The sequence below is a fragment of the Marmota monax genome, unplaced genomic scaffold, assembly GCF_021218885.2.
Source record: "Marmota monax isolate L192 unplaced genomic scaffold, Marmota_monax_Labrador192_F-V1.1 WCK01_AAM20220418_F8-fsc00320, whole genome shotgun sequence".
In the NCBI taxonomy this organism is placed as follows: Eukaryota; Metazoa; Chordata; class Mammalia; order Rodentia; family Sciuridae; genus Marmota; species Marmota monax.
Genome location: NW_026694783.1, coordinates 135634 through 154248, shown reverse-complemented (window position 1 = coordinate 154248; position 18615 = coordinate 135634). Strand labels below are relative to the sequence as shown.

The following is an 18615-nucleotide window of genomic DNA, read 5'->3' as shown; positions in this document are numbered from 1 at the left end:
GAAGCTATTGCAGTATCTAGTCCAGATATGACGGTAAATACGGACAAAACAATTTATATAGGAGGTAGACTCCAGAGTAGTGTCTGGCCAGGTGTGGTGGCATGCGCCTGTAATCCCAGCCGTTTGGGAGGCTGAGGCAGGAGGATTATGAGTTCAAAGCCAGCCTCAGCAATTTAGTGAAACCCTAAGCAATTCAGTGAGACCCTGTCTCTAAATAAAATATTTTTTAAAAAAAGGGCTGGGGATGTGGCTCAGTGGCTAAGCACCCCTGGGTTCAAACCCTGGTACCAGAAAAAAAGAGTGGTATCTGATTGAATGATGGACCTAAAGTTTCTAGCTTAGAAAATTAGGTAGATAATAATTCCAATAACAGGTTTAGAACATCAAAGAGGAGCAAGTTTGGAAAAATGGGCTCTACTTTTGATATGTGAGGTCATGGTACTCCCGTCACCACCAGGTAGTGAAGTCCAGTGTGTGGAAATATAGATGTAAAAGCTCAGAACAAGATAGGGTAGAAGAAATGGATTGTAGAATTGTGTGTATAGAGGAGTTTAAAATCACTGTAGTTGTGAGAGAGTGGGAATGAGTAAAGCTGAAGAGAAAGGGCCAAGGACAAACTTCAGGCTCCATTCCAGGCACAGTGACACACGCCTGTAATCCCAGTGGCTAAAGAGCTGAGGCAGGAGGATCAAAAGTTCAAAGCCAGCTTCAGCAATTTACTGAGGCACCAAAGCAACTTAGACCTTGTCTCAAGAATAAAAAGGGTTAGGGATATGGCTTATTAGTTAAGCACCCCTGGGTACAATCCCCAGTACCAAGGAGAAAAAAAAAAAAAATCAGACTCCTTAAATGTCTAGAGAAGGGGAGGCAGAATGCCTTTCCCCTGCAGTGCAATTTTATTTTTACCACTCCCAAAATACTCAGAATTCTTTTTTAATGTGTAAATGAATGGAGCCATTTTAGAGCTTCTCTGATACATGGGTCTCAAGAAAGAGTCATTCTGGCTCACTAGACAAAAATCTATTTTAATTGTATAAAATTATACATATAAAATACATAGAAAGCATTAGAAGATAACTAAAATCTTTGACAACAAAAATGGACAGATAAGGAAACAATTTTTTCTCAAATTCTTTGGAATTTGGGGGTATTTGATAAAAAGAATAAATCTAGGAAGTACAAGGACAATTCTTCCCAAAACTCACACCCTTAACACTTCTTCCCAGAGAAAGGAGCACAGGAGAAACTAGAGGGTTTATGATTGGGGGGGGGGGGTTATAAGTATAAATAAAACCAGATATACCTATTATTTAATGTAGGAGCTCTACTCCAATATTACATGTGTTTCATGGAATATAAAGATGGGGCTTAGAGAATCAAGGAAGCCACTTTCAAGCACTAATAAAATTGTAGCTGGATTCTTTATCTCTGATTCCATATGTACTGGTCACCAAGATGATTCCAAAAGCAAGAAATCTGCCTTTCGTAGATAGAGATTGCTTCCAAGCAAATTAGGAAGTAACCCTATGAGTTGTGTTTATAATTCCTCTTGTATTGATGGGCAATTTCTCAGGAATGATTTAAAAATAATAAACCAGATTTTCACTCCTTTCTGAATAATAGGGTAGGGAACCCTCAAAACAAAGGGTTAGTAGAGACAAAGAAAGAAGTAAGGTAGTGGTGGGGACAGGAGAGGTACCAAGCAGATCCAGCTCAAGATAAACCAAAGCCAAAGATTTCTTACTCATACCCTGTTTGAGACAAGGTGAGGGTGGGGTACATAGGTATACCCGTTATTTTAAAGGGAGACATGAACACTTGATCATATTGTGTTATTGAAATGACCATACAGAATTAATCTGGAAGTGTACAAGCTCTAAAGACAGCCTGCTCTTTCTCAAAGAGTGAATGGAGAGGTTTTAAAATGGAGAGGTCCCCAAACCTGGAAGTTAGAAAAGAGATCTCCTAGCAAATGGGAATCCAGGTGTGGTTTATACATATACATATATATTTTAAAGTATAAAATTGAGTAAGTATGTACAGAAATCATCCTAAGTCTTAGAGAGGAGACATACAAAAAAGGTCCAGGAAAGGAGAGGGAGTATGAAGGTAGATGCCTAGCAGTTGGAAGAATGCATATTGCCCAACTGCCCAGCAGCCAGCATGAGAATATCTTTCTTCTCCTTGTGGAAGCGCAGCTCCTTGCCTGCCAGCCGGGCTTCATCCAATTCCCGTTCAGTGGAGGCCAGCTCTCTAGAAAGTGCCCCTGGCACACTCTGCTCCCGGCTCACCCAGTCCAAGGCCATTTGGTGGCGAATATCGTCATCTAGGGCTCGGTGTGAATAATGAGCCAACACCTCCTGGTTGGAGAGAGGAACTGAAGATCACTGAGAAGATAAAGGTTCATATCATACCACACAGACCCAACTGGGACTAGGTATCTTAGCTTTGGAGTCCTCACCGAAGCAGCACCTAAGGCCCTCCTGGGAGATTTTTAAGGAAAACTTCCTGGTGGAGTGAAGTGGAGAGGGCACTGAAGGCTTTCAGCGTTCGCCACCCGTACCCACAGGCTTGCTTCCCTTACCACAGCAGCAGACCCTGTCCCTCTCACTCGTGAGATCTCTTACCTGCCGAGAGCACTGTCTTTCCCTCATGGCCTTAAGGCTGCCATTCCAGTGCAACAGCTGAAACACTGTCATTAGCTCCTGGGGGAAGAAGATATCTAGTACCAGGACAGTGGTTTTTAAAAAAAAAAAAATTTCCTTTAAAAATTTTTTTCATAGTTGTTGATAGATCTTTATTTTATTTATTTATACATGGTGCTGAGAATCTAACCCAGTACCTCACACATGCCAGGCAAGTGCGCTACTGCCGAGTCACAATCTCAGCCCAGGACAGTGACTCTGATATTGATAGAATCACATGGAAATTTTTTTACAAAATATATTTGTGGAAGCATCTCTAATCACCAACTCTGATATATCCCTGGGGGAAGGAAGTATTTATATTTTGAAAAAAATTCTACTTCCTTTTCCTTCCTTTTTAAAAAGTCTAATTGTAGTAGAGATTAGTAGGAGGCATTATGTGTACATTAGCAGGCTGACCATGTTATTAGAGCCAGGGAAGTAGTGGAATAGTACCTGGAACTCCAACATTGACTTGCCCTTGTTGGATTCTAACATAAATCGGAAGGCACCAATGCCTGTATTTGGGTTGTCAGCTTCCTCCCTGTTGCCCTGGTAACAGAGGAAAAGAAAAGACAAATAGATTTCCAATTGGAATTATCATCTTGAGCAGCACTATCCAACAAAAAAACATGAGCCACATATTTAATTTTAGATTTCACAGTTGCCACATTATAGTAAAAAAATTTTTTTAGTTGTAGATGGACAGGATACCTTTATTTATTTATTTTTATGTGGTGCTGAGGCTCGAACCCAGGGCCTCATGTGTGCTAGGTGAGTGAGTGCTCTACCACTGAGCCAGAACCCCAGCTTCTGTTTTACATTTTTTGAACCAAGTTTTTGAAACATATTTTATACTTAAAATACATCTCAATTCTTATCCAGAGGTACTTTATCATTGAATTACATCCCGGTCCTTTTATTTTAAAAAATTATTCCCAACACATTAAATTGAAGGCCTTAACTGGAAGGGAAAATGTAATCTTTAAAATTAGGCTTTAGTGGGGCTGGGATTGTGGCTCAGTGGTAGAGAGCTTGCCTAGCATGTGTGAGGCACTGGGTTCAATTCTCAGCACCACTTATAAACAAATAAAATAAAAACCATTGACAACTAAAAAATATTTTTAAAAAAGATTGAAAACTTAAAAAAAATTAGGCTTTAGTACTCTGAAGCAAGTAACTATTTTATTTGTGCCAGTAATTGTTCACTATGACACCTTATTCAGTGCTTACCAAACTTTTCCATGACATGGCACATATGAAATAATCCTTATCTATATAGCTAACTGAGTATACAGAAGAGGTTGCTGGCAAGCACAGTGACTTCAAACAGAGGAGTCCATCCATCCCAGGCATTGCCCAGTCTCCTGAGAGCTGAGGGGTTCAAAATCATGGCACACCTGAAATCAATCTGGAATATATCAGACTAGATGGAATTACAAGGATACACCAACACACTTGACTCCCCTGACTCCTTAACTCCTCATCTCCCCAAATGGAGTCTTACTATGTTGCCCAGGATAGCCTCCAACTCCTGGGCTCAAGTTATCCTCCTGCCTCAGCATCCCTAGTAGCTGGAACTGCAGGCACGCATACCATGACCAGCTGTAGATATGATGACGTTCTTTTTTTTCTTTTGCACCAAGGGGCACTTGGCCACTGAGCCACATCCCCAGCCCTGTTTTTAAAATTTTATTTAGAAACAGGGTCTCACCGAATTGCTTAGCGCCTCACCATTGCTGAGGCTGGCTTGGAACTCGCAATCCTCCTGTCTTAGTTTCCCAAACTGCTGGGATTACAGGTATGTGCCCCCCGCACCCAGCAATGATGATGTTCTTGATTCATGGAATCAACTAGTCATGAAATCTGCCCTACTTGTAGACTTCCTGTCATTTTAGATAATGAATTTCCTTTCTTTGCTAATTTCCTTAATTTGATGTGGGATTTTCTGTTACTTGCATTTAAATTGATAACGTGCTAAGTGCTTAAATATCTCTTTTATCCATTAACCTTATGTGTCATGTGTAATTTTTAACCTATTTGGTAGATGAGGAAACAGACTTGATGAGATAACTTGATCAAAGTTATATAGCTGGTAGAACTATAATTTCAATACAGTAAATTCAGAGCCTATATGCTAGTGCATATCCTGCTTTCTATAATCCAAACAAATATTTTATTTTATAATACCATTAGATGAAGAGTGGCAAATGCACTTTCCTGATTTTGAACTGACTGATTTAAAATGATTTTATTAATCAGGTAGTGGTCAAGTCACTCAGGATGCTGAGGCAGGAAGATCCCAAGTTCAAGACCATCCACAGCAATTTAGTAAAACCCTAAGCAGTTTAGAGAGACTCTGTTACAAAATAAAAATAAAAAGGGATGGGGATGTAGCTCAGGGGTAGAGCACCCCTGGGTTCAATTCCCACTATCAAAACTATAAGAAAATAAAATAAAATTGTTATTCTCTAAGGATGCTGTTGATTAGGACAAAGAATAATGTTTTGAGGAAAACAGATGGGTTCTAAGTAACAGAGGAAAGACAAATTGTGATTTACAGTGTTCAACAACTAATCTATAAAACTGATAAACAAACCAGTTTAGCATTATGTAATTACACCTTAACTAAATGTAAACAGAATAGAAATAGGGAATCTGTCTGACTTTTTCACCCTGTCGGTGGTCTGTAGGGAGGAAAGAAGAAAGCAGTGTTCTTTCCTAGGAGGCATCCCTCAGTTAGGTCTATCTGTATCCTAATCGTGGTGTAACCACTTACTACATCACTTTAGGCAAAACTTCACTTCTGTGGTTTAGACTTTTCATCTGTTAAACAGGGGTAATAATAATACTTCCAGGGTTATCGTAATGATCAAATGAGATAAAGTACATAAAAATCCCTTATATTGGTCCCTGTTATTTATGATTATTATCACATCACCATGATAATTTGAAAGAACAAATGTTCTTTTTTAAAATATTTTTTTAGTTGTCAATGGACCTTTATTTTATTTATTTATTTATGTGCAGCACTGAGTATCAACCCAATACCTCACACATGCTACGCAAACGCTCTACCAGTGAGCCACATCCCTAGCCCCTAGATGTTCTTTTTAAAGAAAGCAGATAATTTGGGGTTGGGGCTGTGACTCAGTGGTAGAGCACTCGCCTAGTGTGTGTGTGAGGCCTTAGGTTCGATCCTCAGCACCACATAAACATAAAGAAATAAAATAAAGGTTTGTGTCCAACTATAACTAAAAAAAAAAAAAAAAAAAAAAGAAGAAGAAGAAGAAGAAGAGAAAAGGAAGTAGATAATTCTCCTGTTCCTAAAAGGGAAAATGATAAAACATTGTATAAAAAAAGGGGTTCTTTTTAAAAATATATTTTTATTAGGGCTGGGGTTGTGGTTTAGCGGTAGTGCACTTGCCTGGTTTGTGTGAGGCACTGGGTTCAATCCTCAGCACCACATATAAATAAAAAAAATAAAGGTCTATCAAAAACAAACAAAAAAAATCTTTATTGAACCCAGTACCTCACATAAGCTAGGCAAGCACTCTACCACTGAGCCACAACCCCAGCCCCCCCCCCCCAAAGGGGTTCTTTTTCTCAGTATTTTTTTTTTGTTTATTTATTTTTAACTCTATTTATTTATATTTTATGTGGTGCTAAGGTTTGAACCCAGGGCCTCACACGTGCTAGGCAAGCTCTCTACCACTGAGCCCCAGCCCCAGCCCTATAAAGGGGTTCTTTATTGATAAGTTGAAGTAATGGAGGAGGGAAACAAGTACAATAAATGCAGTCATATGGGATAGAACGGCTCTCACACACTTCCTCTTGCCATGTAATACCTGGTACCACCTCACCAGCAAGAAAGCCACCTCCAGATGAATCCCCTCATCCTTGGACCAAAATCATGAGTCAAAATAAATGTTCTTTTCTGTATAACTTAAAAAAAAAAAAAAAGGTCTTGGGGTGGAGCTCAGTGATAGAACACTTGCTTATCATGTGTAAAGCCATGGTTCCATCCCCAGCACCACAAAAAAATGTAGGGGAAGGGGTATACCTCAGTGATACAGTGCTTGCCTAGCAGACACTCGGTTCGATCCCTAGCACCGCAAAAAAAAAAAAAAAAATCCTCTTTTTTTAGTAAAAAATTATAAGTGACTAGGGTTTTAAATCAAAATTATGAAAAACAAAATTCAAGCTCAATTTTCATTTATTAAGGAGCTCTAGAATACCATAAATCTTCAATTAAATGTTTCTAGACACCAAAAAGATACAATGAAAGAGACTACACAACAAAAAAAACATAGGTATGAAATTAGGGACAGAGATATAAGGAGCGCATGACATACAAAAAATTAACAGATAATCAGCAGAACAGAGATGTAGACAGAAAACGAGGAACCAGTCAGTTTTCCCATCCCCTACTCTCCTTCCTTCCAGTTCCAAGTACTTACATTGAAAGATGCCAGGGCCTCAGAGACACTCTTCTCAATGAACTCATCAGTGATTCTTCGGGAAGGATGTTCATTAAACACAGAGTTCATTAATGCAATCTTTGCAGCACTCCTCCTGGCCTCCGCTTTTGTGGGGCAAAACTAGGCAGGGAAGAGAAAGTGAGAATACGTGTACATGTGTACTCGAGAGAGAGGAAGAAACAGTGGGAGGGAGACACTTAAGATAGAGAACAAAGTGGACACTCTTTAGATAAATCACTTGTGTTCAACACACTTTACAAAGTTTTTATTGTAAAATGATTGGGATGTTTGGAAACAGACTTTTGATTCAACATCCTGAAGTCATTAAAGAACTGGAGACGACTACAGCTCATAGAAAACTGAATGAGAACTAGTAAGGCCGCTGAAGTGAGCACATAACCACTAGACTTGAAAAATACCTCTGTTTAAACTGTCAACAGAATTAATTACTCAAAAGTCAGATTCTGGCCAGCTTATCAGAAATCTGTATCTTGTTCTCTTGTTCTCTAGACAAGCAAGATTTTTTGGATTCCTCTAGATAATCCAAGATTAGAACAAAGCTGTTTGTAGGCTGCTTCTGCAGAGAAGGCCTCTTGTCTCTATCAGGCACCTATCTGGGATTCATGGATTTCACTTTCAGCTATGAACAGGCATTTCCCCCAATAATGTAATGAGCCAAAGGACTTATCCCAGAAGAGGTCTGAGTAAATTTAGCCTTCTTCCCCCCATAGGAAGCAAGGAGAATAGAGGTGGCTAGGAAAGGAAAGCAAGAAAAACTTAAAAATTAACTCATGTTTTTATATTATTTCTAACAGGTTATCATAGGGAAACTTCGATTTTCAAAAGTCTTAACTCTTTCAACTTCAGATTTCTGGCTACCATAGTATTCCTTTATAATTCACCTTTGCTGGCTGCTTCAAAGACCTCTGTGCCCTTTGTCATTTATGTTTTAAGATTAGAAGAAGGACAGTTAATGTTGCAGTTTTAAGAATTAGACCAGGATATGTTCAGTACTTTGCCATCCATAGTATCATTAAATTTCTAACTTCCTTTAGCTGACAGTTCTCTCTGAAACAATATATGGAGCTTCACACATTAATCCTAAGTCTTTTGGCTTCTTTAGTTTTTCTGTTTCTACTTTTCTATTTCTAATCTGCTGCCCACTCCACTCATTAGTGCTTTTTCTGAAAAAGTTATCTGTGAAGAAAACCACCAGGAAAAATTTCACCTACCAAATTGGATATAAAATATGTAAGCTAAAAAAATCCAAGATAGATAATTCTACTCTTTTAGAAAATAACAGAAATCAAATCACTATAATTGTTCAATTATGGGCATCATCATAAAATTATTAAATCATTATTTAGCATTGTGATAAGGTGGGAAAGAGGAGGAAAGATATTTTCTCTAATAAGAGAAAGCATAAGCCAGGTGCAGTTGCACAGGCCTGTGATCCCCAGCGACTCAGGAGGGTAAGGTAGAGAGGCACAAGTTCAAGGATAGCCTGGGGCAGCTTAGTAAGAGGCTCTGTTTAAAAAAAAAAAAAAGGGTTAAATATGTAGCTCCTGGTAGAGCCTCTGGGTTCAATCCCTGGTACCATAAAAAAGTATAAATATTAGTTATCTGGGACATATATTTATTTCTCTGAAGTAGCTGAGGTTCTGAGGGAAAAAATTTTTAGTCACCTGATTTGAAATGTTTCTGTTTGAGGCAGGAATTGAGCTGCAGTGGCTCTCATTCATGCAACAGATTTATCAGGTACCTACTATGTGCTAGGTTCTGAATCTGGTAATGGGAATTCAGTAGTAAATAAGAAAGTAGACTTAGCATGCATAATGTCCTGGGTTTGATCCCTGGCATCACAAACAAACAATGATGACAACAAAAATACCCAGAAAGAAACAACATATCATGTCTCTTCCATGTTATAGATGGGAAAACTGAGGCCAGAGGGCAATCAGAGAATGAAAACTTTAATCACCTAACTCTTAGATGATGAGGAGCCCCTACCTCACCATACATAGCCACTCCCCTTTGATCTCTTAGAGAATTCAAACATTGCTTTCTTTTGTATATACCTGTGAAAAACTACTGGGGGGTGGGAGGAAAGGGAATGTTGATCTAGATCCTCAAGAAGACACAGCAAGAAGTTGGAATGCAATAATGGACCCAGATCAGAATAAGGGTTGGATGCTAATAGTCTGATATATTCAGTGTTTGTGCAAAATCAAAATTGGTTTGAGAGGCTGGGGTTGTACCTCAGTGGTAGAGCACTTGCCTAGCATGTGTGAGGCATTGGGTTTGATCCTCAGCACCACATATAAATAAGTAAAATAAAGGTATTATGTCCATCTATAACTAAAAAATAAATAAATAAATAGGTTTGATTTTTGCAGGCTGAAAGAAAAAACATGCTACTAATGTGATTTTGTGATCCAATGAGCTTCAGATGCTTGCCAGAATAATTTTTCCAGATTGGCTTAAGTCCTCAAATATGTGATTTCATGCAGAAATGTAATGGCCAAAGTGATAAAGTTCTTATTAGCACCTAAGATTCAGCTTTACCACTGCTGCCTCACAACTCTTACCTGGAAACTCCCAAAGCAACTTCCCCCAGGTAGGGTGACATAGCAGACATAGGGAGGGCTGTTGGAGGGAACCATCTCATAAACCACTAGAGCCCCATTTTTCAAGTCAGCCCCACGGGACTGTTTCATCTGCCAGAATTCCTGAAGCGCCTCCACCACATTCACTATGAAGAAGAAGAAGAAGAAGAAAGAAAAAGAAGTAGTTAAGTTCAGCAACAATCACACCTCTAAATGGTGCTATACTTCAGTATGGTACCTGTAATCTGTACATACACTACGAGTTCCTTAACTTCCTATCTTTTGCCACTTAAACCTATTATATAAATTGGGGCTTGGGATGTAGCTTAGTGGTACAGCACTTGCCCTGGGTTCAATCCCCAGCACTGCAAAACAAACAAGAAAAAAAGTAATTTAAATTAATAAACGTAGACTATGATCAAGCTAATTTGTATAGGAAGACCAGATTAAGCCTGTCCTCCTCTCCTCCACTCCCCAGATCACACTTTGATTTGTCCTAGATACCAGAAGAAAATAACTTAAAATCAGAAGCATAGTTTCTAAGGTCAGCGGACCATTATCTCTACCTAATGAAGTATAAGTAGATTATTCTACAACTGGTCAGCTGCCCTAGGACAATAATAACCATCACAATAATAAGTGTTAACATTTATTAAACACTGATTGTATGTCGGGCATTTCCCTAAGTGCTTGGCTCATTTAATCCTAACAACCTTATGAGGTACGTACTTTTGTTATTCTCATTTTACAGATGAGGGAAATGAGGCATAGTGGGGTTAAATAACTGGCCCAAGGTTATTTAAAAAACTAGAAAGTAGCAGAGTTAAGAGTCAAATTTAGGGAGTCCTGTGTTTCCACAGTCAGTGTCCTTAAACCATTGGGCAATACTACTGCTTAAGGAAATTGGCTATTAGCCATTCTCAAGTTTATGCTTCTAGTGAGCAAACCAATGACCAGATTCCCTTTCCAGCCTGGAATAATATGTGTATACTATGAAACAAAGTGAGGAGACCAATTCTCTTCTGAATCTTTAATTGGGTAAAAATTATTTGTGGAGGAACAGTATGTTGGGAAGTACTCCTACAAGGGTCTCTTCTACTCCTTTAAACCTTGCTGAGCATGTCAAGAGTGTAAAGTCCTGACTGCACTTAACTTGGGCCATTTCTCAGGACTGTGTTTACACCAATGAACCTTGAGGGATGCGGTAATACCTCCCTCTAAGACAAAGAACAATCTTGCCACTGCTTATGATAAAATGGCAGTTTTCCCAAGTTCAGTGTTCCTCTCATGATATAACCCATGGCCTGTGTAGCATCCACCTGAGTCCTCCACATAAGACTCGGGAGACAAGGGGAACTGATGCACCACAATGCTCATGTTACCTGCTGTGCTATGAGTAATAAAGTTCTTTATTTCTGACCCAGAAATCTCTTGACTTCTGCCAACATCCAAGAAACAGTAACTGGCTAACTTATTAGATTGAAGTAGAGTAAAATCAAACTCCAGACCTGACCCTGTATTCCAGAACACTTCCTACAAGTATTTAGTCCATAAATAGGCAGTAAGTACTTTCCCTGTGCCAGACTGTTCTAAGCTATAATAAATAGTAGAATACATTCTAAAGAGGGAATGTAACATGTACACAGTGTAAATAGGAAAAAAGATGTTAAATAATCTCAAACATACATAAAATTCCAACTGTGATAAGTGGCTAGGAGAGGCAGATAGTGGGCAATGTAGGAATATCTGCTCTAGTAAAGAAAGTTACCCTGAAGAGTTGATATCTAAGCTGAGGTGTGAGTAGGAATCCACCAGATAAAAAGTAAAAGAATAGTGCCCTGAGCATAAGAAACAGCACGTCCAAAGGCTGTATGACAGCAGGGAACATGGTAAATGAAGGGACTAAAAGAAGGCCAATGTGGCTACAAAAGAGTGAGGGGATGGAATGCAAGATGAGCTTAAAAAGGAGGTAGGAACCAGACCAGGTGGGGCCTAAAAGGCCCCGTCAGAGCACTGGCTTTATCCTAGGGTGAGATGGGAAGCAACTGAAGGATTTTAAACAGGGGGAATGAGATCATTTTACCTTTATAAAACATAATTTTTCCTTTGACTCTAGGGTTCCAAACATTTCAAATGGCTTCAAGGCCTCATAATAAATTGTCAAATGTGCTCTCCAATATATTGCAACATGATCACTTTCTCACTCTTATAAACAACAAGGACTCATTCATTCTTTCATATTGTGCTAATTCAGGTCTGCCAAGAAGACATCAAAATAGGATAGACATGTAAAAGATTTTCTAGAGAGGAAGTAGGAGAAGGCAGGGAGAGCCTTCAGATCACAGTGAGGGTCTGATACATATAGAAGAGAGGGAAAGAAGGAGGTTTAGATATGTTTCAGCCTGCAGGTTGTTCCAAGAAAGGTTTGGTCAAGCCAGTGGGAAGTCCTTATATCAAAGGAATCCCACAATCTTAACAAGGTGTGCCTGCATTAATACTCCTGTTATGCTCAGTCATTGTCTGGGAGCAGTGTACGACAAGACTGGCCTCCGTACAAATGTGGTGATGGACTTAGAGGGGGCAGGAGCTGAGGCTGTCAGTCACTTATGCTCCCTACAGCAGGAGATCTGATCTGCACATTTTCATTAAGCAAGAACTCGAGATTTAATAGGTACCCAGCTCACTGTAGTCATTAGAGATACAAAGAATAACACAATCCCTGCCAGCTAGTGTTCAAAACCTAGTGACCAATAATGTTATCTCACCTGCTCTCAAACTGAAACAAGGACCCCATGTTCTAGCCGGAGTTTGAAAAGCAGAATAAGCTCTTCTCTAATACCTTATACTTAACTGACTTTTTAGAATGTTCATTCTTCTATTAAAAGGCAGCATGAAAAGGAAACATTCTCTTTCCCACCCTTAGTTTTGGCAAGGGCTCTTTAAAGGTCACTACTGCCCAGAAAGCTTATCCATCTTTGTTCTTTCCATTGAGATCTTTTCAGCCCCAGTTCCCTCTTTGAGACAATTTAGCACAATGCACTGAGTGACAGCTTTCCTGACATGCAAACAACAGGGAGAACAGTGGAATAAAGAAGAAGGGGAGGAGACCACCATAATTGGGAAGGTCCTAGTAAAAAGCATATGTCTATTCTATATCCAGTTAAATCCCTCTCTTCACAGAGTATAGGACTGTTTTTTTAAAAAATTATCACTCAAATCCATAAGAAATGGGAAGTTTTACTTCAGAAATGTGAGTATGAAATGAGAAACTACACAAAATGGTCAGGAAAAAAAAGCAATTAATTGTGATCTGCACTTGAAAATGTTCAGGGAGTGATTTTTAGAGCTGAGACTAAGGAAGGGCAGATGATTTGCTTGAGGTCACACAGATGTAACAGTTGGGGCATGAATCTACGTGTCCTTATGCCAATGTTCTTTCCAATTTGGGAATCTTAATCCAGGGTTTGGGATCCTGTTCACAGCTCAACTTCATGGGGTTTATAACCCCCATAAAACTAGTAAGTAATGTGTGCGTGCCTGCATACATACATGTGAGCATTTCTGGGTATGGGAGTGGTGTCTGTAGTTTTATTTTCTATGAGAAATCATGAATATAATGGTTTACATATGAGTAAAGAAGAGTGAGGGAGGAAACACACACATTGGGCAGATACGATTGTTTTCTGGTTGGCAATGACAGATGGGCTGAAGGGCATCAGAAAGACCAAGACACGAAGAATATCTATGTCAGGACATTTAATGACAACACAAAAGAGAATGATTTGTTTTCTACCTTTAGAAGATGAAATATTAGATGCATGTCTAAGTGGTATGAGAGGTAAAGATCATTTGTCCACCAGAATGGAAACATTAAAACAACACCTGGGGGCTGGGGTTGGGTGTATCTCAGTGGTACAGATGCTTAGCATTCTTGAAGCCCTGGGTCTAATCCCCAGCACTCAAAAACCAAAAAGCAACAATGAACTACAGAAAAAATTTTATATTATAATAATAAATATAATATTGTGGTAAGGAAGCAGGGATAAATAGATAATAAATAGCTAAAGAAATTGAGAGATTAATAAAAAGGTCTTCCCTGATCATACATGTTTGTGAGAATAGGCTGGCCTACCCTCGTTCAAGTTATTATGGAAAATAGTCAAGGTAGTTAACAATATTCTGCTCTATTTCATTTTTTAAAGGGAATAGCTTTAAAATTAATAAGCTTATAATGCACAGTCTCTTTGGAAGGGAGGGATTGTGAAGCACCAGTGACTTCAACGGGGGACTAGGCTAGGCTGAATGATACCTTCTGCCTAGATGAATGTCTAATCCCTGGGACCTGTGAATATTACCTTATGCGACAAAGACTTTGCATCGTGTTTAAGTTAAGTAATCTTTGGTGGAGAGATTATCCTAGATTATCGTGTTTGGCCCTAAATGCAATCAAAAGTGTCCTTATAAGAGGGAGCTCAGATTTGGCAAAATACAGAAGAGGAAAGGCATGGAGGCAGAGATTGGAGAGAGAGAGCCACAAGCCAAGGAATGTCAGCAGAAGCTGGAATCGGCAAGGAATGGACTCTCCCTTAAATTTCTGGAGAGAACATCTCCTTGCCCACACCTTGATTTGTGGCTCAGTGATACTGACTTTGGATTTACTACTAACAGAGCTGTGGGCGAATAAACTTCCGTTGTTTTAAGCAGCAAAATTTGTGAGAATTTGTTACAGCAGCTGTAAGAAACTAATATTGGGATTAGTCTAACATTTCTAAAAACTGGAAATATTCAGACCAATCAGTGTAATTCAACCACTTATAGAAAAACCTGTAGTGAGGAAGAGGAAAGATTAAACAGTAAATATTACATAGGATTCATTTAGTCAGCACAGTAGAGTAGGTGGGCAAAATCTCCAATTACATAGCCCTATTGTAATATAATGGGAGAGCAATAATTCCAAAACAAGAGGCTTGCATATGGAAATATAACAGTTATAAAGCAAGGAAAGTGACTTGCTCAATCATGCCAGTTTAGGGACTGCCAGATGTTAAACATGAGAGAAGATCTACATGCTATGTGGAAAAAAGGGGAGAGAAACATGGTAATGTGAACAATGCCCATCATATGTACAGTTTTCAAAGCATTTCCAAATGCACAGTAATAGCAATCACTCATTGAGTACTATGTGCTGCATGCTTTAAATTCATGTTTTCATTTAATCCACACAAAACTATCAAAATAGGTATAATAACATCCATTTCACTAAAAGCAAACAAGGAAAAGGCCAGAAGTAGCAGAACAGGGTTTAGAAAAAATATTCATTTGTTTACAAAGCCAACCCTTTTTATTGTACTATCCTGCTTTATTATACCATTAATCCTCACATGATCTGTGAAGCAGACTGTGAACTCCATCAAGAGGACTAAATATCTGCCTTGTTCACCACTGCATCTGGTAATCAATAAATATTTGTTAAATGAATAAACGAAATAGATGAGGCACAGAGAGATTAAGCATTTTCTCCAAGCTGCACAGCCATTATTTGGCAGGGCCAGGTTCTCTGATCCCAAATTCTCTCTCTCTCTCTCTCTCTCTCTCTCTCTATATATATATATATATATATATATATATACACACACTTTAAACTGATTAAGATCCAACAGAAGGGCTGGGGTTGTGGCTCAGTTGTAGAGCGCTTGCCTAGCACGTGGGAGGCAATAGTTTCGATCTTCAGCACCACATAAAAAGAAAGAAAAGAAAGGAAAGGAAAATATATATATATACATAAAAGATCCAACAGCAAACAGAACTATGTGTGTCTCTCAGGCAGGTGAGGGGCACGGGGAGATAAAGGACAAATAGGTAAAATAAGAGAAGAGATTTTTTGCTTAAATGCTGGGATCCAATATGAGTGGAAAATGAATCTAAAGACTGAATTGAAAAGGATGAATTTGGAGTAGACAGGAAGAAGATGAAGGATGTGGATTGAAGATGATGTGCAAGGCATTGTTGGGTCAGAAAATGATTTGGACAGAGGCCAAAGTAAATTGTTTTCATGGGAATAGAGCCATCCCCCAGTTACCATGCCATCAGTCACATGGGTATGTGGGTACATGCCAATGGCAGCTTCGCCTATTAATCGGAGCAGAATAAGTGGTTCCATGTGGTGAAGGACTTCTGAGCCAAATCGGCAGAGATTTTGCTTGCCTAAAGCTGAACTATCTGCCAAACTCTCGTAAAGAACTGGCTGGACACCCAGACTGGAAATGGGTAACTCGAGAATAATGAGGATTGTGATGGGAGGTGGGGAGACTGGAGGAGAGGATCACCACAGAGTCTGAAGCCTGAGTGATTGCTCTTTGTCAGCACAATCTCTTTGTTCCCTCATCCTTTCTGAGGAAATTAAGGTTTTATAAGACACCCAGTTTGGAAGCCAAACCAGAGGCTTTCCAGGTAACATAGACAAGGAAAAAGGGTACACTCCTCTATAATTTTAATGAACACCAATAAGTTTCCCAGAGGAAGAATTCAGATTTAGGTTGATCACTCCTGGCTATTCCTATGCCCAGAGGCAAAGACTTTCCCTTGTCTTGACTTCAAGAGACCTGAAGCAACAGGACAATGGCTGATGGCATTCCATCACATAGCCTTGTTAAGCCTATGAATTAAACCAGAAAAATGACTGTATGGACTCTTGATGAATTTCAGAATCACATCCATTTGTATATCCAGCATCTTGCAAAGTACCTGCTCCATGGTAGGAGTACAAATTGTATGAAAAATGAAGAGAAACTAATAGTAAATTAATGATTAGGCACATACAGCAAACTGGATCTAAAAATCTGTTTTCATTGGACTCTCTGGGTTTACAACATCAGGATTTAAAAGTGGGAGAGACACGGTCTTAAGGAAATATGAATCAATGAATTTGAGATGATAATAATAATTATAAGTACCTATTATATTTTCAGTTGCAATTTCTCAATCCACATCATAACCCCTGAGAAAGGTGAAGCTCAGTGTGATTGTTTCTTTCCCCAAAGACAGAGCTAGCAAGTGACAGAAGTCTCTGAAGCCTGTACACATACGTGTTCTTTTCACTGTACTCTCTCAAAAAAACAAAAACAAAAACCTCATTATTGTCTATAGAGAAAGCTCTGCAAATTTTCTCTGTATCAAACTAGAAAGTTAAAGACATAGTTACTTCTGGATCAAACAGGACTTGGCCAAGCAGAAGAAGTGATGTCTTGAAAATTTCAGACTTAAATTCTGAATCCCACACCAGTCATATATTCCTTGTTACTTAAACTATAAATTTGGAACTAGAACTCAGACAAGAAACTCTACACTAGTTAAACAAAAACAACAAAGAAAATCCTCACATTCCCCTTCCTAGAAATTAGGCATCTTTAAGCTGAAGATTTCTAACCGAAATAGGGTTTCTACCTGGCTCATTTCCACAGAATTTAGCATTCAGAGAGCCAAGGCCTGGGATTTATCCTCAGTTTCTGGGCAAGGGCCAGGAAAGCAGAGCCAGACAGTCAGAGGCCAGAGTTCTGAGACTCCATACTACAAAGACAAAAGTGAGCTACTAAGTCACAGGAAGCTGGCATGGGCTCAACGGTATGGGTCCAGATTTAAAGGCACAATTACTGTGACTCGTGAAGGCACTAACTCCCCAGCAAATCAGAAGTTGCCTTGGAGATTTCAGAGTGAAGTAAGCAAGTAAAGAATTAAAAAGTCAAAGCTAAGGAGATGGAGTCACTTAGCAGGGCGGTCCAGGAATCACTGACATCAGAAAGACTGAAAGGATATATAGATGAGAAGTCGCTCAGAGCTGAGATAAAGGATGGGATCCCACACCATGAAGCCCGAGTCTCAAAGCTAGAGAGACGTTAAAACATCAAGTCAGCTACAGAAAGAATTCCATTTCGGACAGAAGAGGTCGAGGGGAAAAGAGGACTATCTGGAAATAGGGGACCGGACAAGGTATCATAATTCCATAGAGTGCCTGAGCGAGTGCCTGTGCTGGTGTGTGCAGCCCAGAGGGAAACTCCCCAAAAGGAAATGCCTGGGAGGGCTTCTCGCCAGGAAAAGGGCCCAAGGCCGCGGGAGCCAGCTCCCGGGAAGAGGGCGTCCGCCGAGCAGGCTCGGACTCACCTCGGCCGTAGCCCTGCGTGTGCTTGGCGAAGCTCCTCACCACGGCCTCCACCGCCTCGCGCAGCACGGCCGGGCTGCCGGCGGCGCCGGGCGGCAGGGGCATTCCGGGGGCCCCGCACAGGAGGAGCGGCGGCGGGGGCGGTGCAGGGGGCGGTGGGGCCGGCGGGGGGCCAGCTGGGGGTGTGGCGGCGGTGGCCGCAGCCCCAGTCACCCCGGGTCGCAGCGCTCGAAGAGTCCCCCTTCCGCTGGTGCCCACTCCGGGCTGCAGTCGTTGTGCTCGCATCGTCTCCATCCCGACGGCCAGCGGAGGAGGGCCCGGAGCCTGCCAGCCTGGCGAGCTAACGGTCCCAGCCACCCCAGCCAGCGAGCGCCGCGGCCGGGGCGGGGCCGGGGCCGGGGCCGGGGCGGGGCCCAGCTGTCAGTCAAGTGGAGGCGGGGAAGAGCCGGGTCCCGTGCCAATCACCAGCGAGAGGGAGGGAGGGGGCGGGCTCTCAGTCCACCAGAAGCAAATCACTGAGGAAGTTGGAGGTGCGGAGAACCAATGCGAAGAGGAAAAACCGATATCCTCTGCAAGGGAGAGCAGAGCTTCGGGGCGTCTTTGGGAATCCTGCGGCGAGCACTAGAAATCCGCCCAGACCCCTGGGGCGGGGCTTGAAGGAAAAATAGGCCTGGATGCCAGGCTGAGAT

General features: G+C 40.6%; 1 protein-coding gene across 1 annotated transcript; it reads right to left on the bottom strand.

Moving 5' to 3' along the window:
- Positions 1 to 1005: 1005 nt before the first annotated feature.
- Positions 1006 to 18303, bottom strand: Lix1l (limb and CNS expressed 1 like). Its single transcript, XM_046425795.2, has 6 exons — positions 17929 to 18303; positions 9754 to 9917; positions 7145 to 7285; positions 3141 to 3236; positions 2628 to 2705; positions 1006 to 2360 (listed from the first exon to the last, which is right to left on the bottom strand). Exons 1-6 carry the CDS (start codon positions 18218 to 18220, stop codon positions 2118 to 2120), a joined length of 1014 nt encoding a protein of 337 aa, XP_046281751.1. The 5' UTR covers positions 18221 to 18303; the 3' UTR covers positions 1006 to 2117.
- Positions 18304 to 18615: the final 312 nt, after the last annotated feature.

Excerpts from the sequence above, each read along its gene's own strand:
- Lix1l (XM_046425795.2), bottom strand. The coding sequence starts at position 18,220 with ATGGAGACGATGCGAGCACAACGACTGCAGCCCGGAGTGGGCACCAGC. Across the intron at positions 9,918-17,928 it reads CACGCAGGGCTACGGCCGAG|TGAATGTGGTGGAGGCGCTT; the intron begins GTGAGTCCGAGC and ends TCTTCTTCATAG. Across the intron at positions 2,706-3,140 it reads AGTCAATGTTGGAGTTCCAG|GAGCTAATGACAGTGTTTCA; the intron begins GTACTATTCCAC and ends TTCTTCCCCCAG.